We start from the raw sequence: 25,651 nt of genomic DNA, 5'->3' as shown, positions 1-25,651 counted from the left end.
GGCAAACAAGAGCCCATGTCTAAGACATAAAACAAACACCGGTGGACACCAGTCCCCAACAAATGCTGGGACCCAACCAGTGGTCTTTAGGTGCCAGATCGCAAAATAAATGTATTACGTCATCATTTCTCAATCAAAGTTTGTACTGCAGTAGATCATTGAATAATACCATATTAAAATATGCATAAATGCATCCTCCATGCAACATCTGCCTATGCCTACACATATTGGCTCAAATAAATATTCACAAATACCAAATTAGGCCAACCACTTGATCTCAATCAGTTTCGTGGGAATATGCATTTAGATCTACTTGAATGTTGTAACTAACTACTGTTGGAACAAATTTAACGCGCCCTCCATTAATACCAAGACAATAAACATTGGAGTGAGGAGGTCAGGAGGTCATTGGAGGGAGGAGGTCAGAGACCTGGTTGTGTGGTGCCCTGACAACAACCTCTCCCTCAATGTGATCAAGACAAAGGAGATGATTGTGGACTACAAGAAAAGGAGGACCGAGCACGCCCCCATTCTCATTGACAGGGCTGTAGTGGAGCAGGTTGAGAGCGTCAAGTTCCTTGGTGTCCACATCACCAACAAACTAACGTGAAGAGGGCACGACAAAACCTATTTCCCCTCGGGAGACTGAAAAGATATGGAATGGGTCCCTCAGATCCTCAAAAGGTTCTACAGCTGCACCAGAGAGCATTGATGGCAGTGATGCAACCTGACTGGTTGCATCACTGCCTGGTATGGCAAATGCTCGGCCTCCGACCACAAGGCACTACAGAGGGTAGTGCGCGTACGTCCCAGCACATCACTGGGGCCAAGCTTCCACCCATCCAGGACCTCTATACCAGGCGTTGTCAGAGGAAGGCACTAAAAATTGTCAAAGACTCGAGCCACCCTAGTCATAGACTGTTTTCTCTGCTACCAACCTGGGCTCTGCACACATCAACAACAGCCACCCTCGAAGCATCATTACCCATCGCGCCACAAAAGCCGCAGCCCTTGCTGAGCAAGGGGAACAACTACTTCAGGTCTCAGAGCGAGTGACGTCACCCGATTGAAACGCTATTAGCGTGCACCATCGCTAACTAGCTAGCTATTTCACACCGGTTACACAACGTTACAGCAAGCGGTACCGGAGCGCCAAGTGTCGTGGCAGAATCAGAATTATTTAGGTAACATTTATAAATAAAAATGTTTTATTTATTTTATTTCATGCTTATGTGAGATATGTCATTAGAATGTCTATTTTTGGATAATACTGTTGGCCGGTTGCAGTTATCTGTTCTCTGTCAGGGTTCGGTTACTAGGGCCGCAGAGAGGGGAGAAGTCAAGCTTGTCTTCATATGTAAACATGTCTTTTTAACCATGTGAATGGATCGATTGAGGGGGAACCAATTATCTCTTGGCTCCACAATGTCTGTGTGCCAGTCACTGTGTCTCCGTGAGCTTGTCCAGAATGGGAGTGTCTAAAATGACAATTGATATATATCCTAATGTCTTGGTACTATGTTGTACCAAGAACGAGAAGTAGAACCTCGTTTTAGGAGAGCAAACTGAACGATAATTTATAGCTAATGCTGTCTGGCTATGGAGTACTCCTCTCTCAAGTAAAGTCTTCCTTTGTAATGTTCCTAAGATCTGTTATTCGTTATGCGAGTTGAGATGGGTGTGTCTTGGCTATAAAAGATACCAAGAACTGTTTTGTAAGGACTCTCCAATAAATAATTTATAGACACTGAATTGATCTGAGAGTCACAGGGCTATGATGAAGCTCATATAATTAAAGATGGACTTTATGATAACTCTGACTTGTGTGTGGTTTGCTCTCATCATTTGGTAAATACAGGAAATTTCCACTACATAAGTCTAGGTCCAAGAGGCTTCTAAACAGCTTCTACCCCCAAGCCATAAGACTCCTGAACATCTAATCAAATGGCTACCCAGTCTAATGCCCACCTCCTCTTTTACACCGCTGCTATTCTATCTATGCATAGTCACTTTAATAACTCTGTCTACATGTACATGTTACCTCAACTAACCGGTGCCCCCGTACTGGTACCCCCCTGTATATAGTCTCACTATTGTTATTTTACTGCAGCTCTTTAATTACCGGTTCCTTTTATTTCTTAATCATATTTTGTTCAACTGCATTGTTGGATAGGAGCTTGTAAGTAAGCGTTTCACTGTAAGACCTACACTTGTTGTATTCGGCACATGTGACAAATAAAATAGAATTTGATTCAACGCACACGCGCTGCATTATGGCTTCCATTACTTTGGGAACACCGAGGGGCTACTCCCAGCAACACGACTCTACAGTGGGCAGCCTCAATCCAGAAATCAGCCCCGATGCTAGAACCCTGCCAAATGACACCGTTTGTGATAACACACAACCCTTTACTGCAGAGAAGAACATGGATCGGATCATTGTCACGATTGAGGTCTCGGTTGTGGAAGACGTGTACATAACACAGCACCAACCGCCAGGGATACCTACAAGATCAGTGTCGGCCTCTTGAGTGAGATACGCAGTAAGAGATATCGCAGCTTTTAAGCAAGAGGTAGGTTGTTGATAGACACCAGGGCAGAAAGTAGATTGACATTCTTGCCAGTAGGCATAGTACAGAATCTTTTGAACATGTCGTCAACTTGTGATTGTTCTTTTTTGATTGTGATTCTTCTTCTGATGAAATGCCAAGTGTTCACTAACAGCCTTGTTGTCTTTTTCTAGTTCACTTTGAGATAAAAATGGACATGTAGTCTATTCTAGTTTATACATGAATCCCTTCATCCCTGCAGCCTGACTGAGGTTTTTCAATGGTTTTGTATCGTAAATATCAACGTTAACCTGGGCACTGCATCGTAGAAAATGGATGTTTTTCTCCTCCTCCTTTTAATCGGCTAGTAATGGTATAATAATCTAATGTTTTTATGAAATCAAATTACTGCAATTTGCACCTAAACTGTACTATGTACTCATATTTACTCTTAAGAATAAAGCAGCAACAATACTTGTATGACCATAAAGACTGGGCTGACCTCTGCGGTGGCCAGGATGCCATCCAGTGCTGCCCTCAGCATGGCTCCATCTGCCGTTGCCAGGCTTTCCTGCTCCTTCATCTGACCCAGCAGGGACAGGGCCTCGGCCCCACACGCCTTCACACTGTCTGACAACGCTGTGGGGGGGGGAGATACAGACACAGTATGGAGACTTAGAGGAAGTGGGTGGCTAACCGCTAGCCTGGTCTCTGATCTGTTTGTGCAGTCTTCCCAACGCCGATGGTCATTGTCATCCGGTGACAGGCAGCACAAACAGATCGGGGACAAGGCTGGGCTATCGTTGCGTCTGTGCATTATCAGTACTTCTCTAACAGATGTACATAGGGATGTAGAGTTTATTTAATTTTATATTAGACATGGCTCAAATCAAACTTTATTTAAAAATCATGGAACATTCCTGTCCTGGATGTGAGAGTATACATTTCAGTTGAAAAGACACAGGGACAGCTCACACTCACCGTCCGCTTGCTCCACTGGCACCATATGAGAGGTGGCACTGCCCTGAACAATGGTGTCGCCCACCAGGTGGGCAAGATGGGTCACTGCCCGCACCAGCTCCGACACACCTGGAGAACCAAGGGTCAAACTACTATAAAGCCAAAACACAATCAACAGGATATGCTACTTTCATTTTCAAGTACTTGAAGGCTGTAATGCTGAAAACCCCGGTATTTTAGCTATAAAGAAGCACTTTACTATCAACCTCCACTGTCCACAAAGAGGATAATGAATACCTGCAACATATTCAATTATATTCAAATAGATTTACTTTCTTCTATTGGGAAGAAATCAAATAAGACAATAGAAATCTAGATCTTTCATGTGGGCAAGAAACTGAAAAAGGAACTTTTCTTCAAGTAATATACATGTGTACCAGTCAAAGGTTTGGACACACCCTCTCATTCAAGAGTTTCCTTTATTTTTACTGCACAGCGGCCGTCGGTGAAAGTAACGTTTTGTGGCTGCCTTTTGACCTTGTTCTGCTACACAAGAACAACAGCAGCTCCGATGGGTGCCTGGAAGTAGGCGGTGATGACACAAAGCTGACTAGGGGAGTAAGTTCTGAGTCTGACCTGTGTTGTCTGCCAGGTAGCCGTCTCTGGCAGAGTGAAGTCTAGCCATACAGTCCAGAGAGGCCTGACACCTGGACGCCAGGTAGTCTACACACAACGAGGGTACACAGTGAGGGGGGAGGCATCTTCCACCATACAAACAAACATGCACACTATTATGAGGGGACATCATCCTACATCACACCCTGGAACACAAATACACAATCTACTTGTACATGAGGCTTCACACACACATCCAGCATGGGTTTCACAATGTGGCATCATCTCAGACGGTCGGACAGACAGTTGGTTGGAGAAGAGGTTGGAGAAGGTTAGAGGCTGACCTGCAGAGCTGGTGCAGCTGATGTGTGCCGGGTCGTCAAGCTGGGCCAGTGAGTCCTGGACTATCCTCTCTGCCTCCTCCACAGTCCCCTGTAGGGCAGACCAGCGGGCTGCCACCAGCTGGCTCTCCAGGGCCTGCTCCCTGCTCTCCTATCCACACAGGGTCAGTGAGAGACTCAGATATCACACACACACACTCACTGAAAGGCTGACACACAGGCGCACACGCACACAAACAGCTGCCACACACCTTCTCATTGAGTTGGTTCTGTAGGGCCTCGGCAGTCTTCACGCCGCTCTCCCTCTCACTGACCAGGCTGCTCTGAAAACGCTCAAGCTCCTCCCCCAAGCCTGCAAGCTCCTCCTCTTTCTTCGACAAGGATTCCGCCAGCTCCACCTTCTCCGATTCCACAGTCGAGAGCTGAGAACTGAGCTCCTCACTCGACTGAGACGGAGAGAGAGAGAAAGTGAGTGAGGGGGGAGAGACGTAGAGAGAGAAAATGAGTGAGAGAGAGAATGAGTGACAGAGAGAAGAGGAGAATGAGAGTGTGACACACATACACAGTATTTTAGGATCGTACATATCTCCGTTTCCCTGCTGAACTGAACGATAAGGCTCACACACTATAAACTCCTAATACCGCCTTTTAACAGACAACACCCTAAGTGCTATGAGATGTGGAAATGACAACAGCCATTCTTCTACACTCCCTCGCCTGTTTGTGGGCCCCCTCCTGAGCATGTGAACAAGAACAAGAACATGAACGAGAGACGGGAAGAAAGAGTTTGTAAGTGAGATGTGTGACAAAGTGACAGAGCATGTGTGTGAGGACAGGAGGGAGTGGACGTGAGAGAGAAGGAGAAGGGGCGAGAGAGAAGTTGATTCAGAAATAGGGGTTGACAGGAGTGGGAGAGTGGAGAGAGGGATGGGCGATATAGAGGAGGAATGGTAATTGGACATTCATGGCCTGGTATGACTACACAGTGTCGGGATCATGCAGAGATCGAGGTCTGCACCGACGCTCCACACAACCCTCTCCACACACAATTTCATACACGCACACAGGCAGCGTACACAGACAGAGATGGGTGGAAGAGTAACATGGAGTTGTGGAATGTAAAGACAGAAAACAGAGTAAAGACAATTTGAAGGTGTCAGGGTGAGTTCAAGTGGGGTAGAGTGGAGAGGAGGAATGTACTGTTGGGTGAGTGTTTAGAGTGGAGAGGAAATGAGGAGTGTACAGTTGGGTAGAGGACGCAAGGGTGTTTTAGGTTAGAAAGTTGGCTACCTGTTGAGACGTGGCCATGGTGCTTTTCAGGGTGTCTAGCGCCGCCCTGCTGGAGATCAGCTCTCTCTGCAGCTCCTGCAGCTGCTCCACCTGTTCCTGCTCCTGAAGGGAGACAGAGGCAGGAGAGAGAGAGAGTGGCGGGGGAGAGAACAGAGAGATATGTGGGAGGACAAAAGAGAGAACGAAACAGAGACGCATGTTATTTGCTAGGTCTCCATCTCTCTACCTCTCTAAATCCCACATGTACAGCAAGGCATCTCAGTTACACAGTTAAATGATCAGAGACAGACGGAGAAAAAGTTGAAAATGTACTGTAGTATGAAGGAGTGAAGTATATTACATTTGAAGTCCTCTGTGTCCAAGAAAGCGAGAGAGGGAAAGAGAGAGGGGGAAAAAGGGGAGAGAGAAAAGTGAAAGAGGTGATACATACTGTAAACACACAGTATTTCAGGAGTGTGTGCATCCCTGTGGGAGTGTGTGTTTCGCCCTCACCCGTCTCTCCGCGGCCTCCTTGGCAGCCTTGACCTTCTCCTGCATCTCTCTCCTCACGCTGTCCATCTCGTCCTCAACCGCCCGAGCCACCGTCATCTGACGAGTCACCTCCGCATTCTGAAGCCACCAACAGAAACACAGACGGTTTTAGGTGCGGGAAGAGTTTTTAGAATTGCAAACAAGAAATGTGGAGGAAATGTGTGAGCATTGCTGCTAGAAGTGTATTATGAAAAGAAATGTTATAGTACAGAATGGATAGGGGTCCCTGATCACACGCTACACCTCCTCACTCCCTTGGCCCAAACCCTCTGATTGGTGGAAGCTCTACCACTACACTTCAGACTTATCCAGACCCTTCAGATGTGCAAACATGGACGGGTTTGGGCCAAGGGGAAGGGAGCTAAACGGGACTGGCTGAGAGGGGTAGGAGCAAGCCTGCACCATGATTCTGAGGGGTGAGGTTCTTCGATCGTAAGGGGTCTGGATGGGCCTACCTTCCTCAGCAGGTCAGCGTGACTCTGCACCAGCTCTGTGTACTTCTCCTTCAGCTTGACGTAGCGCTGCTCGTTGGCCACCGCTTTTCCTGAGACACACGGACAGACAGAGCTGTTATTGTCACAGCAGTCAGATGGCTGAATCCTGACTTGAGATATGCACACGTAATTCAAAAACTTTATGTAGGCATTGATATCAGCTGAAGGTGCAGTAAGAAGATATTTGAGTGACTCATGTAAATCTTGAGGCCTGGGGTTGTCTGGCGGGCTGTCCCTGGACTCACTCTCGATCTCGGTGAGGCTTCGCTGCTCTTTCTCCGTGTCCTCTTTGACCCGGCGCAGGTCGTCAAGCTCCGCCCGCAGGAACTCGCCCTCTCCCAACGCCTGCATCCTCAGGTGGCTCTGCTCTGCTAGCTCCGCCTCCAGCTCATCGACACGCCCCCGCAGCGCCTGGCGCAGACGCCCACTCTGAGAGAGAGAGAGAAAGAGACAGAAAGAAAGAAAGAGAGGAGGGAGAGAGTGTTCTGGTTCAACAGTATGTAAACACACTGCCTCAGAAGTTTAGGTATTATGGAGAATTGCCTCTGTAGTGGCTCAAGTGCCTCATTAAACCTCCTCACCTCCAATCTGAAGGACTCCAGTTCCTCCCTGAGTGCCTGGATCTCCCGTGTCAGCTGCTCGATCAGGCGGTCCCTAATGGAAACAGGACAGGACAAGGTCGTGTTCATTAGGCACCGAATAGAGGAAAACAGTCCGAAACAGGGAGAGAAATGGCTGGATGTGGCCAAAGACAAAAAGCGTATTTTCGGTTTTCCATTGCAAAATGTTCTGGGACGGAAAGCTGCAGGGATTTCAATGCCTCCGAATACCTCTATTGGAGGTCAGTGTGGTCTGAATTGTGTGACAATCTATACAGACCAAGGATATCCTACAAATGTCAAATTCGCTCATCCAGAGTGCAGCAGTTTGGTTCTGGTGTCTTACTTGTCGTCCTTGCGCATCCCGTTCTGACTGTTGAAATTGAATGGGTCCGTGGCGGCGGACGTGCCAAAGAGGTCGTCGAACCTGGGTTCTACCACAGCAGCCTAGTCGGAACCAACACAGCAAGACAGAGACAGACAGTCGTCCTACAGGCTTTAGGTTTCATTATGTTCAGTTGACAGACACAGAACTACTAAGACAGAGCACAGGAAGGGCACCATCTGTAACATGGCATATTTTGTGAAAAAAATGCATTCCGTGTGCGAGTCAGCTAGTGCACGAAATTCATCTTTCACACACAATAAGGCATGTTACAAACGGCCCCCATAAGACCGCAGTAATGGGACATGTTCAGATGGGCTACCGGCTGGACGGGGATGTCGGTATCCACCAGGTCCTCTGTCACCAGGTCCACCATGTGTTCCGTCTCGGGGGAGGACGACTCAGCTGGAATGACTACCACGGGACTGATGTGCTCCGACAACGCCGACGCCCGCAGGAAGTTAGGTGGGTTCTGACAGACAGACAGAGAGAGCGCAAGCATAATTAATCAAATTGTATTTGTATAGCACTTAACCCAAGTAGCTGAACAGCAACCTGGGCCCAAATTCCTCAAGAGCAAGCAACAGTATTTACTTGAAAATACACAGCAGAGATCCTGTCTAATCTACAGGCTAGTTCAGGAGGACTCTTACCTCAGGTAACTGTGGGATCTGAATGAGCCTCTTGAAGTACTGCAGGTTACTGGAGCGGTAGAACAGACTCTTCAGCCTAGCAGAGACAACACACACACACACACACCGATGAAACACTCCACCATCATCACAACTTAGTTAGGTCATGTGGCGGAGCACTATGACCTCTGGTCAAAACTAGTGCACTACATAGGGAATAGGGTGCCATTTGGGACGCGGGTCCATGACTTGTGTGTGAACTTACTTCTTGAACTGCTCCTGGAAGCGGTCTCTGTGGCCCTGGAGTGTGTCAGCAGGAAGGCCTGGAACAGACAGACAAACAGTTTTGGAATGTGTGTGTGTATGTGAAACTACTGAGAATGTGAATGTACTACAGAGTGTGTGTGTGTGTACTCAGGTTTTAGGCATTTCCTAAGCCTATGATATGACCAAGAAAATTGTGTGAATTATGTGCCCTTGGAATAGCCACAGATTTTCTGGGAAGATCACAGGAAAAACTGTTGGCCTTAGATTAGTAGCCAAGTATGAGGTATTCAGGCTGTCACTCTGCCATTTGTCCAGTGGGGGGCGTGTGTGTTGGACTCACAGGAGTGCAGCTTGAAGAGCAGCTTGACGGTGTAGTCGTACAGGTGGCTGCTGTCCAGGATGACCTGGATCAGGGGAGCCAGGCGACACTGGCCCGCCGCCGTCACCGAGACAGACCGCGACATGTCCAGGGAGCTGAACACTGCAAGGGTGGACACGCACATATCAGTGATCATCTCTCCCTCACACACACACACACACACACACACACACACACACACACACACACACACACACACACACACACACACACACACACACACACACACACACACACACACACACACACACACACACACACACACACACACACACACACACACAGTGTGCGTGCGTGTGTATGTGCACGCAGGTGGTCGGTCAATCAACCAATGAGTATGTACTCCAACAGTCTCTTTCTTCCTTTCTCATTACAGCTCACTTTCAGTCCCTCCATCTCCTTTGCTCTGATGTCAGTCCCTACAGACCCAGTCGTTCCCTCCACACAGAGGTGTAGTTTCCTGTGCAGCCAAACCCCGACACACACAGTCTCAGTTCTTGGGTGACGTGATGCTTTAGCCTCTGCAAAACATCTCTCCTGATGGGAGGCAAAGAGTCTCTCTGTGTGTGTGTGTGTGTGTGTGTGTGTGTGTGTGTGTGTGTGTGTGTGTGTGTGTGTGTGTGTGTGTGTGTGTGTGTGTGTGTGTGTGTGTGTGTGTGTGTGTGTGTGTGTGTGTGTGTGTGTGTGTGTGTGTGTGTGTGTGTGTGTGTGTGTGTGTGTGTGTGTGACATGAGGAGACAGGGTAGAAATGAGTCCTACTGAGAGTGTTCAAACGGAGGCAGAAGGGCAATCATGTTGAGACAAATGGAAGATGAAATATGTGCTTTACTTTGTGAAGAGCATATAGTGGAAGGGAGACAGGAGAGTACTGTATAGCTGTTTTAAATGTCCATGCTAGTACGCTACTTTCAATGAAGCAATGTATTGGGCACACATTCTAGGTGGTATGCTAGTGTGGCTATTGGGACGTAGCCTATGACGCCAAAACGAGGGTCATGTTCATTATGCCTCAAATGGAAGAGAATGAACAAAAACAAAAAAAAGGGACAACCTGGACTTAAGAAACGCTCATTTCTGTTTTCGGTTGCAAAATGTTTTCCGTTGTGTGCACGGATGAACATGACCCTGACATATAAAAGCTAGAATCATAATCAAAGGGAACATTGGGGGTATATTAGAATATGTATCATTATAGATCCCGCTCAGCCCAGTCAAAACTGTTCGCTGCTCTGGCCCCCCAATGGTGGAACAAACTCCCTCACGACGCCAGGACAGCGGAGTCAATCACCACCTTCCGGAGACACCTGAAACCCCACCTCTTTAAGGAATACCTAGGATAGGATAAGTAATCCTTCTCCCCCCCCCCCCTTTAAGATTTAGATGCACTATTGTAAAGTGACTGTTCCACTCGATGTCATAAGGTGAATGCACCAATTTGTAAGTCGCTCTGGATAAGAGCGTCTGCTAAATGACTTAAATGTAAATGTAAAATGTAGAACCAGGTTGTGTGTGATACGCGCGGTTGCAGATGACATCTATATATAAATATGAAGAGAAATAGCTTACCACCCAGGAAGAGGTTGAGCTCACACTCCAGATAGTCCAACATCTCCACTGTCAACTGGAAGCTGTAGTGAGAGGACACACACGCACACACACACCAAACACACACAAAGGTGTTGGATTCGAGGGGCCACAGCATGTAAAGTGGAGGCATATCCTACACATCACACATACAGAGGCTGTAAGACCCATGTAGCAATGACCCGGAGTTGGTTTGTATACATATAACAACAGTCATATGCTCTATATGGAGTCTAATAGAAGGCAATAACAAAAATAATGTAGCATTTTCTTGTCATGTTCAACACCTGTAATCATAATCAAAGGGAACATTGGGGGTATATTAGAATATGTATCATTATAGATGCAGCCCTCTGTGCTTCAGTGCGAACAACAAAGGCAAGCGACACTCACAAGTTGTTGACGTCGTTTTCTCCCGCCTCGTCAAGCTGCCTGTTTGACATCTGAAGGTTGCCAGGGAAACGGGGATTCTGGGGGAGAGAGAAGAACGAGTCATATCAGAAATGGGGCTGAATCTCAATTGTATTTCTGTGATTCCTCGTCTCATCTCGCCTTCCCTCCTTCTCAAAACTCATCGGAGGAGAAGATTCAAGGTCTTCTGCTACAATGTTCTTTGAGAAGGAGATGAGGAGATAGGACGTGAGGAATCAAGGAAATACAATCGAGATTTACCCTAGTTTTTTCCCAATTCAATAGGCATCTCCATTTAAAAATCAGGAACAACGACTAAAACCTCCAGAGCAACACCAAGTCTGCTGCCTGCAGTATTTCACCGAGCTTAGCGGTCTATGATCTACTAATTCCTAAAAGGCCATTAGTTTTAGAGACGTGTGTCTGTGTGAGGAATACCCCTAGAGAAGGGTATATGAGAGAGAGAGAAAGGAGACTGGTCTGTCTGTCAGTCAGTCATACAGGCTGGGGCACTACTCACTTTGACGTGGAACTCCATCTTGGTGATAAGCAGTTTGAGGTAGATGCTGCACAACTTCCCATAGCCTTCACTCAGGTGACCCTGAGGGCAGAGGGGAGCAGATGGAGTGAGACACCGGAGAGGGAGACCAGATCAAAGTGAGATAGACATGATCTTCTCCAGAGGCTTGGGAGAGTTCCGAAAGGGATAGCTAGTTGCAGAAGGAATTTTATCATGAAATAAAATGGATCTGCTTCTGCAAAGTCTTACACTGTATGCGTGTGTCAATAGTATGTATGTTTGTGTGTTAGTGGTGTGCGGGTCAGCTCTTTGTTCACCTGCACCCTCTCGTGATTGCTAACCCATCAGCAGAGCTCGACTACGTGATAACGTGAAAATCTGAGGCCCACACCCGACCCTAACCCGCAAATATAGAAAATGCATTGTAGGCTACAGTCAAAGACGGCAGAACAATTTTTTGACAGGGGGAGCAAGATTAGTTTAGCCTGATTTCAGATAGGTTTCTGCTTATCATTTTTATCATCTATAACTAGATACATGCAGCTTCTCTTCTGTCATTATATGTTGCCCTAGAAGACAAAAGAAATGCTCACCAGAATAATGTCATAAATGGATAGAATGAATGTTTAAATCTAGTTGACGTCAGTAAAGATCTATTTGTCATCTCTGCTTCTTCGCAGAGCAAAGATGTTTAGGGACTGGGGAGAAAATGCAATAGCTAAAAAATAAAACAAAGACTGCATCAGTTTGACTGGTTGCAAGGAAATAGGAAGTTGTGAAAACAACCCAACATGTTTCTGATAAGATCTGATGCATATTGTATGTGGTTGAAATACTTATCAGCTTTTATGATGCTGATCAGAATCACCTTTATTGCCAAGTATATTTACACACTCAGAATTTCACTTGGCGATATGGTGCTGCTATTGAAAGACAACATTAAGAGTCAGACAGCTGGTTGAGAGAATGCCAAGAGTGTGCTAAGCTGTCATCAAGGCAAAGGTCGGCTACTTTGAAGAATCTCAAATATTTTGATTTGTTTAACACTTTTTTGCTACCTACATGACTCCATATGTGTTATTTCATAGTTTAAGTCTTCACTATTATTCTAAAATAGTACAAAATAAAGAAAAACCCTGGAATGAGTAAGTGTCCAAACTTTTGACTGGTACTAACCATATATAAAGATATACAGATTTAGAGGTGCTGACTGAACATTTGCATTCTTTCAAGATACTGAAATAAAATATTGTTCTGGATAAATAAAGTATTGTTGCCAAATTGTTGCTTACAATTTCACTGTAAGTAATGCTTAATTCTGCAGGAGTTAATATTAAGACTGTGAGATGTTATTTACCTCCAGTCAGTGTCCAGAGTTCAGTTTCTATTGAACCCATCTGAACAGCAGTTCCCTTGACGTGCCAGAGGCCTATTTGAAGGCCTAGGGCGCGCGTACAGTTAGTCCCTAAAGCTTAGGCTTGCTTACGCACGAATGCCAGATAGCCTAAAATAATGAAAGAAAAATGTGTAATTGTTGTGTAATTGTTGTGCAATTTAAGTTTATGTATAATTCTAGTGCAATTCATATCTATAGGTATTATTTTCTCTTTATTCAACTTGACCCCCACACCATTTTTTAAATTACCTTAAACCCGCCCGCCAACAGATATAACCACAAGGATTGTGGGTTATGAGTCAACCCACGCATCATGTAGTGTGTGTGTGTGTGTCAAAAACTGAATAGCCAGCTATGAAGTCAATTGCTTCTTCTCGCTTCCCTTTCCTTGGGCCCTCAATGTGATGTCACAACAGGAAGGAAGCAGTACTGGTCATCAATGTCCCTCTCCCAGAGTCCTAGTATATTTTGTCCCATTAGCAAATACCAAGAGAGACACGACTAAGTGTACTACCAGGAAAAGGTGACTTGTCCCTACTACCCTCCTACTCACTGAATGCCTGAGCAGTAATCGTTTCTTCCACTTTACTGCTGCAACCCAGAGGCAACTCTTGTTGAAAGGTGGTTATTTCATGTAAAAATAACAGTCAACAGTCCTGAATCAATCATTCACCTGGATGGAAACAGCCCCCACCCCCCCAACCCAAAAAGCAATAGTTTATACACAGTAGCACCATTAGGATACCATAACAGCAGCGTGTGTTATTTAGTCCGACTCGGGTTTAGCAGAACCACATTGCTGTGTGTCTGTCACCTATTAGAATGTCGGTCTCTCCGTTGGCAACACTGACAGCAGACCGGCATGGACACACCACGCTGATAATAATGATGACATGGTGGTGATGATTATGATTTTACTCCCTCAGTCACTGTCCATGACACGTGTGTTCTAAATCACATAATAATAATAATAATAATAATATATGCCATTTAGCAGATGCTTTTATCCAAAGCGACTTACAGTCATGTGTGCATACATCATATTCCCTATGGAATGCCAATTCATCCGAGTGCCAGTTATGGTTTTCATATGCACATTTTTGTCTAACAGTTTCATCTCATTTATTATAACGTCTTCATGTCTCAAAATGAAAATGATACAACCATAAAACGTATGTCAACTACATACAAATAGCGTACATATAAAGCCAACCAATAACACTGCAGCCTGCAGGTAGGAAATAGCCAGAGAAAATGAAATGAGACTATAAATCACATTGGCGACATATGGCCTGTCTGCAATGCACTAGAAACATTGTATCAACTATTAACTTGGTCAGGCCTGAAGTTCATGCTAGAAAACTTGGAACATTGTATAAAATATTCAGGGCCCTCAAGGTTTCCTGCACCAGTGAGCTCAGGACAGACACAGCTGTAGGCCATTTACACAGGGGACAAGCAGTAGGGCTATTTTCCACTGGATCAGAGCATGCCATTATCCCCTTTCACGCTGGGAGAGAAAAGGAGAGCTGGAAAGATTTGTTTAATACATTGAGGAACTACTGTCATTCTCAATGAATGTAGAAACAGACTTTGTTTGCATGCTGTTTGAGGTGAAGAAAACATGACTGAGAAGCACCACAGGTCATTTAGTGGTGGTGCGTTAAGCCAATCAGAAATACTATCAGACCCCCAAATGGGCACATTTATATGCCTACATTTGCACGCAGGCCAGGTAGCCTATAGGTCTACTTCTACGGGTAATCAGGCCCGCGTCCTTACTCAACATTGACAGGAGCACTCCAAAAAAAAGACAATCACTATTCGTAAATGGAATTAAATCAAATTAAATAAAACAAAAACTACTTTCTCACAAGTGTAGCATAGGTTGTGTGCTCTGCAAACAACGTGTCCACTCTGACAATGAGAACGGTAAAAAAGACTGGATTAATATATTGAATGCATTAACATAAATTACCGTAACCAAACAAACATTGTAGATTCAAAATTCTAGGAATTAACAGTAAATGTACTACTGCTGATATACGGTATGTAATGAGGAACTTATGTGCGCTAACAATCAAATCACACAACAATGACAGTGCACAAATTGTCGGGAGATCGTGCATTCTAGAGAGAGACGTGTATTGTGTAGCTTAGCCACACACCCCTTCTTCTTGGACCGTGCCATCCCCGCAGCCTCCACAATGGATTAGTTCACCGAGATGGGCGCAAATAAGACATGTTTCTCATGTGCCATAAAAAAGAAACATATATTTATATGCTACTGCTCGACCCCCCAAAAATTGCATTTGACCAACTTATCTACCAAACGACTAATTTGGGTCAGCCCTACCCTATATAGTGCACTACTTCTGAACAGGGTCAAACTTAGTGCACTATATAGGGAATAGGGTGCCATTTCTGACGCATCCAATGTGTCCATAACCAGCCTGCCGGCTAAGAGTGGTAGACATGATGACTGGGGCTGAGAGCTTTTCCTGGCCTTAGGGCCCTAATGGCAAACGTCGGTGCGGTGTTCTGGTCCTTACCCACATTCTGCTCATGTCACTGAGGTCCGCCTTGTTCCTCATCGAGTCCTTTATCACCTGAACACACAGACACAGAAAGAGAATTTAGACAAGACTGAAGCCACAAGACAAAAGTTCAGAGTGTTGCTGATTCAACAGAGAACACTACATGTGAAGTTGTACTGTATGCATTGTGTGGGTGTGTTCAAGGCCAGTGTGTTGGGCAATCGCTAGGGTGCTCAGAAGTGAATGTGTATGGGGGTGTGTGAACAGCACTATGCTGATAATTTGCATGGGGTGTTGTAGTTAATTTGGCTAAACTGATGAGTTGTCATCTCACTGTACAGTAGGATATATTCATAAAAGTAGAGGCCATGTAGCCTGGCCCCAGATCTGTTTGCATTTGGCATGACAATGCAATATGACTTGGCACGGCAGCACATACAAATCTTGGACCAGACTAACGGCTATTCTGAATTAAGTGCAAATCTCAAATGATATTCCCTATGGGCCGGTTTCTTGGACACAGACTAAGTCTAGTCCTGGACTAAAAGCATGGTCAACGGAGAATCTCCATTTAAATATATTTTTTGTCCAGAACTAAGCTTGATCTGTTTCCGGGAAACCGCCCCTATATTTAGTTGACTTAAACCTTATTTTACCAGGTAAGTTAACGGAAAACACTTACTTATTTACAGTAATGACCTGGGGAAGAGTTGCAGGGGAGAGGACAAGAGAGGGGTTTGAAATGAGCCAATTGGAAGCTGGGCATGAGGAGAGCTGGATTAGGAATTAAGACAGGGCGACCAGGGTTAATAACCCTAGTCTTGGGATAAGTGTTGTGGGATCTTAGGGATCACAGAGCGTCAGAATGTCAGTCTCCCACTCAAGCCCAACCCTGGCCCTATCCTGCATAGCTTCAAACCAAAGCCAGCCGAGTAATAAACAGGGAATAATGTTTCATTTGAGACCTCTTGAGCACAAGTCTACGGAGAGATGCGCATGTCCCTGGCATGCAGCATGTTCAGGATCGTGTTCATTAAGAAAACGGAGTGAAACTGGGAGGGACTACAGAGTCTTGCCCAATAACAAATGCTCATTTCTGTTGCAAAATGTTTTCTATTGCACGCCTTAAAGATCGCGACCCAGGTGTGTGTCCCATCAGGGCTGTGTTGGTGGGTTCAGACTTACGTTGGGATGGCCGTCTCGCAGCAGCTTGTGGAAAACGTGGCAAAACTTCCAGCAGAGCACCGCATTGCTGGAGAGCGGCAGCCGGTTGACCGCCGCCCAGAAGGTGTGGGCGCCCTTCTCATGGTGGGTCCCCAGGATACAGGGTGAGACGAACCAGTCAAGGAGAAACACACAGGAGATGGCAGAGAGAGCACACATACTCTGATGAAGGCTGCTATGATAAAATGTGCTGGGGGAGTTAACAGAGAGGTGTTTTGCTTGCCTATTCAACATCCATTGTTCTCTCAAGAGGGGCTGAAAACCTCTCACACATCTCTGAACTTATCTCACAGAAAGACCGTACAGAGGAGTCCGTCTCTCAGTCTCTTTCTCAGACACATAGCTAAATGAATGGCCTGATCCCGGCTGACAACCACGGTCAGGTTACAATACTGTTGTTTTGCACAAACATAACCCTGAGTCATGAAGGAACACTCAAGAGCTTCCACAAACCCATGGGAATCAACATAAACACAGTTCTCCTTTCTCTATAGTCAGAGGAAAACAGATTCTATCCAACACACACACACACACACACACACACACACACACACACACACACACACACACACACACACACACACACACACACACACACACACACACACACACACACAGCGACACACCCGACTCCACAAGGAGGATATTCCTGGCATGCTTCTCTTTGACGGCGACCTCCTGCGTGTTGATGGCCTTGTTGATGCTCACAGCCTGTGCAGAGGGGGAAGTGGAAGGAAAGAGGAAAGAGACAGAAAATACCAAATCAGGGCAATGCTTTTCACTTCTCACTCAAGGAACACAGAACACACAAAATTCTTTATTTTTAGGTGATTTAGCAGACGCCAAAGTGAACTACTGTTAACCTCTACGAGCTAGGGGACAGTGTTTGTAAGTTTGGATAATCTGACATGCCCAAAGTAAAACTGCCTGTTACTCAGGCCCAGAAGCTAGGATATGCATATAATTGGTTGTATTTGATAGAAAACACGTTGAAGTTTCTAAAACGGTTAAAGTTATGCCTGTGAGTGTCACAGAACTGATATGGCAAGCAAAAACCAGAGGAAAATCCACCCGGAAAAGGTGTTTTTTGAGCTCCCAGGCCATTCCTATGTTGGCCTATTGAATTTCCAACCAAAAAGTACCCAGATTGCAGTACCTATGGCTTCCACTGGATGTCAAGTCTATAAAAGGTTTCAGGCTTGTTTTTTGAAAAATTAACAAGTAAATTGTAGTTTTTCCAGGGTGTCCCTCATTAGGACGGGAGTCTTGTGGCGCGCGTGAATGAGGGCAAGAACCTCGTCATTTATCGGCGGTATTGAACATACTACATTCCGTCTTAAATTGTATTGTTTATTTACATAATCAGAGTACCTGAGGATTGATTAGAAACTTTTGGGATTCCTTTGTCTGCATGTTGAACGAGTGGATTACTGAATCAAACGTCCCAACTAAACTGCCTTTTTTGGAATATAAAGAAGGACTCCATTGAACAAAATGACCAATTGTTGTGTAGCTGGGACCCTTAGGATTGCAAACAGAGGAAGATCTTCAGTAAGTGATTAATTTTATTGCTAAATTTTTTAAATAATCCATTTGTATGCGAGGTGCTGTCCTCAGACAATCAAATGCAATGCTTTCGCCGTAAAGCCTTTCGTAAATCGGACAAAGTGTTTCAATTACCATGATTGTAAGCTAACGAATGATGTATGACAGTTGTATTTTCATGAATGTTTAATATTATGATTTATGTATTTTGAATTTCGCGCTCTGCAATTTCACCGGATGTTGTCGTCGTGGCACGCTAGCGGGATACCTGGCCCAAAGAGGTGTTGACACATTCAGTAGGCTACAAGTCTATGTAGCAATCAAAGCCTAACCCTAATGTTTCAAACACCATACTTTAACTGAACAATTAGAACACACACACACTGACAGCAACCTTTTTCAGGACCCTGTCTTTCAAAGATAATTTGTAAAAAGCCAAATAACTTCAGATTTTCATTGTAAAGGGTTTAAACTAGAGGTCGACCGATTAATCGGAATGGCTGAATAATTAGGGCCGATTTCAAGTTTTAATAACAATCCGAAATCTGTATTTTTGGACGCCGATTTTGCCGTTTTTGTGTGGTTTTTTTACACCTTTAGTTAACCTTTACTTAACTAGACAAGTCAGTTAAGAACACATTCTTATTTCCAATGACGGCCTAGGAGCGGTGGGTTAACTGCCTTGTTCAGGGGTAGAACGACAGATTCTTACCTTGTCAGCTCGGGGATTCAATCTTGCACCCTTACGGTTAACTAGTCCGACGCTCTAACCACCTGCCTCACGAGGAACCTGCCTGCTACGCGAACGCAGTAAGAAGCCAAGGTAAGTTGCTAGCTAGCATTAAACTTAATCATAATCACTAGTTATAACTACACATGGTTGATGATATTACTAGTTTACCTAGCTTGTCCTGCGTTGCATATAATCGATGCGGTGCGCATTTGCGAAAAAAGGACTGTCGTTGCTCCAAGTGTACCTAACTATAAACATCAATGCCTTTCTTAAAATCAATACACAGAAGTATATATTTTTAAACCTGCATATTCAGCTAAAAGAAATCCAGGTTAGCAGGCAATATTAACCAGGTGAAATTGTGTCACTTCTCTTGCGTTCATTGCACGTAGAATCAGGGTATATGCAACAGTTTGGGCTGCCTGGCTTTTTGCGAACTAATTTGCCAGAATTGTACATAATAATGGACATAACATTGAAGGTTGTGCAATGCAACAGGAATATTTAGACTGATGGATGCCACCCATTAGATAAAATATGGAACGGTTCCATATTTCACTGAAAGAATAAACCTTTGTTTTCTTCGAGATGATAGTTTCCGGATTCGACCATATTAATGACCTACGGCTCATATTTCTGTGTTATGTTATAATTAAGTCTATGATTTGATAGAGCAGTCTGAGTGATGGTAGGCACCAGCAGGCTCGTAAGCATTCATTCAAACAGCACTTTAGTGCGTTTTGCCAACAGCTCTTCACAAAGCTTCAAGCATTGCGCTGTTTATGACTTCAAACCAATCAGCTCCCAAGATTAGGCTGGTGTAACCAATGTGAAATGGCTAGCTAATTAGCGGGGTGCACGCTAATAGCATTTCAAACGTCACTCGCTCTGAGACTCGTTGTTCCCCTTGTTCTGCATGGGTAATGCTGCTTCGAGGGTGGCTGTTGTCGATGTGTTCCTGGTTCGAGCCCAGGTAGGAGCGAGGAGAGGGATGGAAGCTATACTGTTACACTGGCAATACTAAAGTGCCTATAAGAACATCCAATAGTCAAAGGTATATGAAATACAAATCGTATTGAGAGAAATAGGCCTATAATTCCGATAATAACTACAACCTAAAACTTCTTACCTGGGAATATTGAAGACTCCTGTTAAAAGGAACCACCAGCTTATTATTTCATATGTTCTCATGTTCTGAGCAAAGAACTTAAACATTAGCTTTCTTACATGGCACATATTGCACTTGTACTTTCTCCTCCAACACTTTGTTTTTGCATTATTTAAACCAAATTGAACATGTTTCATTATTTATTTGAGGCTAAATTGATTTTATTGATGTCTTATATTAAAGTTAAAATAAGTGTTCATTCAGTAGTTGTAATGGTCATTCTTACAAATAAATATCGTATCAGTGTTTTTTGGTCCTCCAATAAATCGATATCGGCGTTGAAAAATAATAATCGGTCGACCTCTAGTTTAAACACTGTTTCGCATGCTTGTAGGCCTGTTGTAAGGCAGATCCTCACCAGACATCACCGGTAACAACGTCGTCTATGTGCACAAACCCACCGTCGTTGGACCAGACAGGACTGGCAAAAAGTCCTCTTCACTGACAAGTCGCCGTTTTGTCTCACCAGGGGTGATGATCGGATTCGCATTTATCGTCAAAGGAATGAGCGTCACACCGAGGCATGTACTCTGGAGCTGGATCTATTTGGAGGTGGAGGGTCCGTCATGGTCTGGGGCAGTGTGTCACAGCATCATCGGACTGAGCTTGTTGTCATTGCAGGCAGTCTCAACGCTGTGCATTACAGGGAAGACATCCTCCTCCCTCATGTGGTACCCTTCCTGCAGGCTCATCCTGACATGACCCTCCAGCATGACAATGCCACCAGCCATACTGCTCATTCTGTGCGTGATATCCTGCAAGACAGGAATGTCAGTGTTCTGCCATGGCCAGCGACGAGCCCAATCTCAATACCATTGAGCACGTCTCGGACCTGTTGGATTGGAGGGTAAGGGCTAGGGCCATTCCCCACAGAAATTTCCAGGAACCTTCAGGTGCCTTGGTGGAAGAGTGAGGTAACATCTCACAGCAAGAACAGGCAAATCTGGTGCAGTCCATAAGGAGGAGATGTACTGCAGTACTTAATGCAGCTGGTGGCCACACCAGATACTGACTGTTAGTTTTGATATTGACCACCCCCTTTGTTCAGGGACACATTATTACATTTCTGTTCATCACATGTCTGTGGAACTTGTTCAGTTTGTCTCAGTTGTTGAATCTTATGTTCATACAAATATTTACATGTTAAGTTTGCTGAAAATAAATGCAGTTGACAATGAGGACGTTTCTTTTTCTGTCGAGTTTATACAATAAAACAATTGTAACAAAAAAGAGAATACTTGTACGCTACAAGTACAAGTAGCCTACTTGTTCTGAACATTCAAGAAAGCAATCCTCAGCAAACTGGCCCAGTGTGGGCTTCACTTGTCCAGTTATTTGTGGTGGTATTGGCCTACCTCCAGTTCTGAGAGGGTTAAACAAACAAGGCTGAGCAAATGCAAAAGGACACACACACACACATCCCCATCAGCCATCTGCAAGGTAAACATCTGATTCCTCACACACACTTCCAGAAAGCCTTCCATACCTTCCAAGAATAATCATTTGACTTCAGGGTTGTCATATTTCAAATCAGGAGACATTCTTTTAACTTCTGTGTAAAGAGCCACATTATTTCCCCTTTAGTGATAGGCCTATTAGATCTTGGCCTCCATCTGAGAGGAAAAGGCAGCCCCCCCTATGCACCTCCACCTCTGCTCGGAGCCTTTAAAATCAGGGATGGGCAACACATTTTGCCATGGGGCGGAGAGAAACGTATGCAGTTTTTTAAGCATATTTCCTGCAATTCTACACATTTTGTCATGTTAATATGATATCCGAGTGAGAATGACAAACAAAATCAATTACCCCCCCCTCAACCTGGTCTATTATTCAACCATGATTACAACAAGATTAGATAGATTGGTGAGTTATCTGGCTAGACTAAAGCAATGTCAGCTGACATGGCTAACTGAGTGGTTAACTGAGTGACTGACATAACGAGAAAAACTGCAGATGCACATCCAAATCTCCAAATTGCAGCTTGTGTATCCTACTATTCTAACTCTCATCAGTAAATTGAGACCCCGAAAAACGTGTGCTCTCAATATATATATATAGATCACACATCTGGGGCGGAAGGGTAGCCTAGTGGTTAGAGCGTTGGACTAGTAACTGGAAGGATGCGAGTTCAAACCCCCGAGCTGACAAGGTACAAATCTGTCGTTCTGCCCCTGAACAGGCAGTTATAACCCACTGTTCCCAGGCCGTCATTGAAAATAAGAATGTGTTCTTAACTGACTTGCCTGGTTAAATAAAGGTAAAATAAAAAATAAATAAATAAAAAATCTGTGGGCCTACAAAAGATGGGCGGACCGGCAGGTGTGTCACACAATAGCCGTGTCACATGTAGCATGTTCTCCGATAAAGAACAGTGACATGGAGGTCTGAAGTGGAGTGGTTGCGGGAAGTGTCACAAAAGGACAGGCCCGGTTGAATAATCTCACTTCCCCCAGATGTCCGGAGTCCTCTCTGGGAGGGGAAGCAGAGGGTGATAAATCATCACAGGTCCACTTCCCTGGTGGTTCACTGGGAGCACAGGAAGTGTGTTGGTTTCACATGAAGGAAGAACTTGCTGACCATGGAAGTCAGAGGAATAGCCGAGGTATAGTACACTACACAGTCATGCTTGGTTGGAGTAAAGTACACACCAGAAGCTATTGTGTGATTTGAGCTATTGTGACATTTGGACATGTAGATTACAGAAACAATGATCAAAACTGTGTGTGTGTGTGTGTGTGTGTGTGTGTGTGTGTGTGTGTGTGTGTGTGTGTGTGTGTGTGTGTGTGTGTGTGTGTGTGTGTGTGTGTGTGTGTGTGTGTGTAGTATATACACACACACACAGTTTTGATCATTGTTTCTGTAATCTACATGTCCAAATGAACAAGGTGTCCAAAAAAAAAAATCACACAATAGCTTCTGGTGTGTACTTTACTCCAACCAAGCATGACTGTGTAGTGTACCACACACACACACACACACACACACACACACACAGTTTTGATTATAGAAACAATCTGCATATACAGTGCCTTGCGAAAGTATTCGGCCCTCTTGAACTTTGCGACCTTTTGCCACATTTCAGGCTTCAAACACAAAAGATATAAAACTGTATTTTTTGTGAAGAATCAACAACAAGTGGGACACAATCATGAAGTGGAACGACATTTATTGGATATTTCAAACTTTAACAAATCGAAAACTAAAAAAATTGGGCATGCAAAATTATTCAGCCCCTTTACTTTCAGTGCAGCAAACTCTCTCCAGAAGTTCAGTGAGGATCTCTGAATGATCCAATGTTGACCTAAATGACTAATGATGATAAATACAATCCACCTGTGTGTAATCAAGTCTCCGTACAAATGCACCTGCACTGTGATAGTCTCAGAGGTCCGTTAAAAGCGCAGAGAGCATCATGAAGAACAAGGAACACACCAGGCAGGTCCGAGATACTGTTGTGAAGAAGTTTAAAGCCGGATTTGGATACAAAAAGATTTCCCAAGCTTTAAACATCCCAATGAGCACTGTGCAAGCGATAATATTGAAATGGAAGGAGTATCAGACCACTGCAAATCTACCAAGACCTGGCCGCCCCTCTAAACTTTCAGCTCATACAAGGAGAAGACTGATCAGAGATGCAGCCAAGAGGCCCATGATCACTCTGGATGAACTGCAGAGATCTACAGCTGAGGTGGGAGACTATGTCCATAGGACAACAATCAATCGTATATTTCACAAATCTGGCCTTTATGGAAGAGTGGCAAGAAGAAAGCCATTTCTTAAAGATATCCATAAAAAGTGTCGTTTAAAGTTTGCCACAAGCCACCTGGGAGACACACCAAACATGTGGAAGAAGGTGCTCTGGTCAGATGAAACCAAAATTGAACTTTTTGGCAACAATGCAAAACGTTATGTTTGGCGTAAAAGCAACACAGCTCATCACCCTGAACACACACCATCCCCACTGTCAAACATGGTGGTGGCAGCATCATGGTTTGGGCCTGCTTTTCTTCAGCAGGGACAGGGAAGATGGTTAAAATTGATGGGAAGATGGATGGAGCCAAATACAGGACCATTCTGGAAGAAAACCTGATGGAGTCTGCAAAAGACCTGAGACTGGGACGGAGATTTGTCTTCCAACAAGACAATGATCCAAAACATAAAGCAACATCTACAATGGAATGGTTCAGAAATAAACATATCCAGGTGTTAGAATGATTGTGTCCCACTTGTTGTTGATTCTTCACAAAAAAAATACAGTTTTATATCTTTATGTTTGAAGCCTGAAATGTGGCAAAAGGTCGCAAAGTTCAAGGGGGCCGAATACTTTCGCAAGGCACTGTACATATTACACAAACAAGGTGCGCAACAGTCATGACGAGAGCAGACAAAATAGCCTACGTTTGTGTCTTTTTCTCTCAGCCTCATTACGAATGGCATATCTCAGCTCAAGGTGACAAAGATGGGCGTTGTATTGACAAGATCGGTTCATTAAGTCACAGCTGTGCCTTCTGAAAAGGAGAGAAGAATGCAGAGCTGGCCAACGGCTCTCAACACACACTGCTCCCTGGTTTAAATTCCACTCCAGCCGTGTCTCTGTGCTTAGCTTGTAGGCCTGCAGAGGACGAACCACAAACCATGCTCAAATCTACTAGCCATGCCTTCAATCAATAAAACATACATGCAGGGTTGATATGGACACTGGTGCTACTGGTAGAACTCCTGTTGTTACATAATCAAGCACAAGACAAGAGGTGTGTGTGTGTGTGTGTGTGTGTGTGTGTGTGTGTGTGTGTGTGTGTGTGTGTGTGTGTGTGTGTGTGTGTGTGTGTGTGTGTGTGTGTGTGTGTGTGTGTGTGTGTGTGTGTGTGTGTGTCATCATGTCAACACAGAGCCATATATATCTGACCAAAGTCTCCTGTGGTTTCCTCTGTGTTTACTGATGATCTGACCACAGGCAAGCTAATGTTTGACCTTTTCAAGTGTCACCATTGTTTGTCTGTGAGAATCCACTGCAGGATGGATGAGACACTTATTGAAAACCGCTTAGGAGGAGACTGGACAAAGGACAATATCTCATATCTAGATTTCACTTGGATATAAATACTGCAAATACAGTCTACAGCATCTTGTATACTGAACAAAAATATAAACAACAATTTCACTGAGTTACAGTTCATATAAGGAAATCAGTCAATTGAAATAAGGGCCCTAATCTATGGTTTTCCCCTGACTGGGAATACAGATATGCATCTGTTGGTCACAGATATATATATATATATATATATATATATATAGATATGGCGTGGATCAGAAAACCAGTCAGTATCTGGTGTGCCTTATGCAGAGCAACATCTCCTTAGCATAGAGTTAATCAGGCTGTTGATTGTGGCCTGTGGAATGTTGTCCCATTCGTTTTTAATGGCTGTGCGAAGTTGCTGGATATTGGCGGGAACACGCTGTCGTACACGTCAATCCAGAGCACATCAGACCA

The 25,651-nt window shown here is 44.5% G+C and overlaps 1 protein-coding gene and 1 non-coding gene across 5 annotated transcripts in view; both read right to left on the bottom strand.

The window, feature by feature from the left end:
- The window catches only part of LOC123992885 (huntingtin-interacting protein 1-like), a 47,773-nt gene that overhangs the window by 7,119 nt on the left and 15,003 nt on the right, over positions 1-25,651 (bottom strand). For 3 of the 4 annotated variants that reach the window (XM_046294495.1, XM_046294497.1, XM_046294498.1), the window contains exons 2-23: positions 17,362-17,425; positions 16,676-16,818; positions 15,506-15,562; positions 11,558-11,638; positions 11,020-11,096; positions 10,609-10,670; positions 9,004-9,144; positions 8,662-8,719; positions 8,418-8,493; positions 8,087-8,236; positions 7,726-7,826; positions 7,362-7,434; positions 7,026-7,209; positions 6,742-6,830; positions 6,248-6,364; positions 6,096-6,107; positions 5,756-5,857; positions 4,717-4,911; positions 4,469-4,616; positions 4,146-4,232; positions 3,531-3,638; positions 3,052-3,188 (exon numbers count right to left, since the gene is read on the bottom strand). In XM_046294495.1, the coding sequence (XP_046150451.1) occupies positions 3,052-3,188; positions 3,531-3,638; positions 4,146-4,232; positions 4,469-4,616; positions 4,717-4,911; positions 5,756-5,857; positions 6,096-6,107; positions 6,248-6,364; positions 6,742-6,830; positions 7,026-7,209; positions 7,362-7,434; positions 7,726-7,826; positions 8,087-8,236; positions 8,418-8,493; positions 8,662-8,719; positions 9,004-9,144; positions 10,609-10,670; positions 11,020-11,096; positions 11,558-11,638; positions 15,506-15,562; positions 16,676-16,818; positions 17,362-17,425 (2,262 nt within the window). The remainder of the gene's footprint in view (positions 1-3,051; positions 3,189-3,530; positions 3,639-4,145; positions 4,233-4,468; positions 4,617-4,716; positions 4,912-5,755; positions 5,858-6,095; positions 6,108-6,247; positions 6,365-6,741; positions 6,831-7,025; positions 7,210-7,361; positions 7,435-7,725; positions 7,827-8,086; positions 8,237-8,417; positions 8,494-8,661; positions 8,720-9,003; positions 9,145-10,608; positions 10,671-11,019; positions 11,097-11,557; positions 11,639-15,505; positions 15,563-16,675; positions 16,819-17,361; positions 17,426-25,651) is intronic. The other variant, XM_046294496.1, reaches the window with a different exon arrangement.
- On the bottom strand, positions 3,985-4,092 carry LOC123994278. The gene has a single exon (XR_006831622.1). It is a non-coding gene; the product is annotated as a small nucleolar RNA SNORA16B/SNORA16A family (small nucleolar RNA).

This window comes from Oncorhynchus gorbuscha, linkage group LG13 (assembly GCF_021184085.1).
Source record: "Oncorhynchus gorbuscha isolate QuinsamMale2020 ecotype Even-year linkage group LG13, OgorEven_v1.0, whole genome shotgun sequence".
NCBI lineage: Eukaryota > Metazoa > Chordata > Actinopteri > Salmoniformes > Salmonidae > Oncorhynchus > Oncorhynchus gorbuscha.
This window is presented reverse-complemented; position numbering and strand designations above follow the sequence as displayed.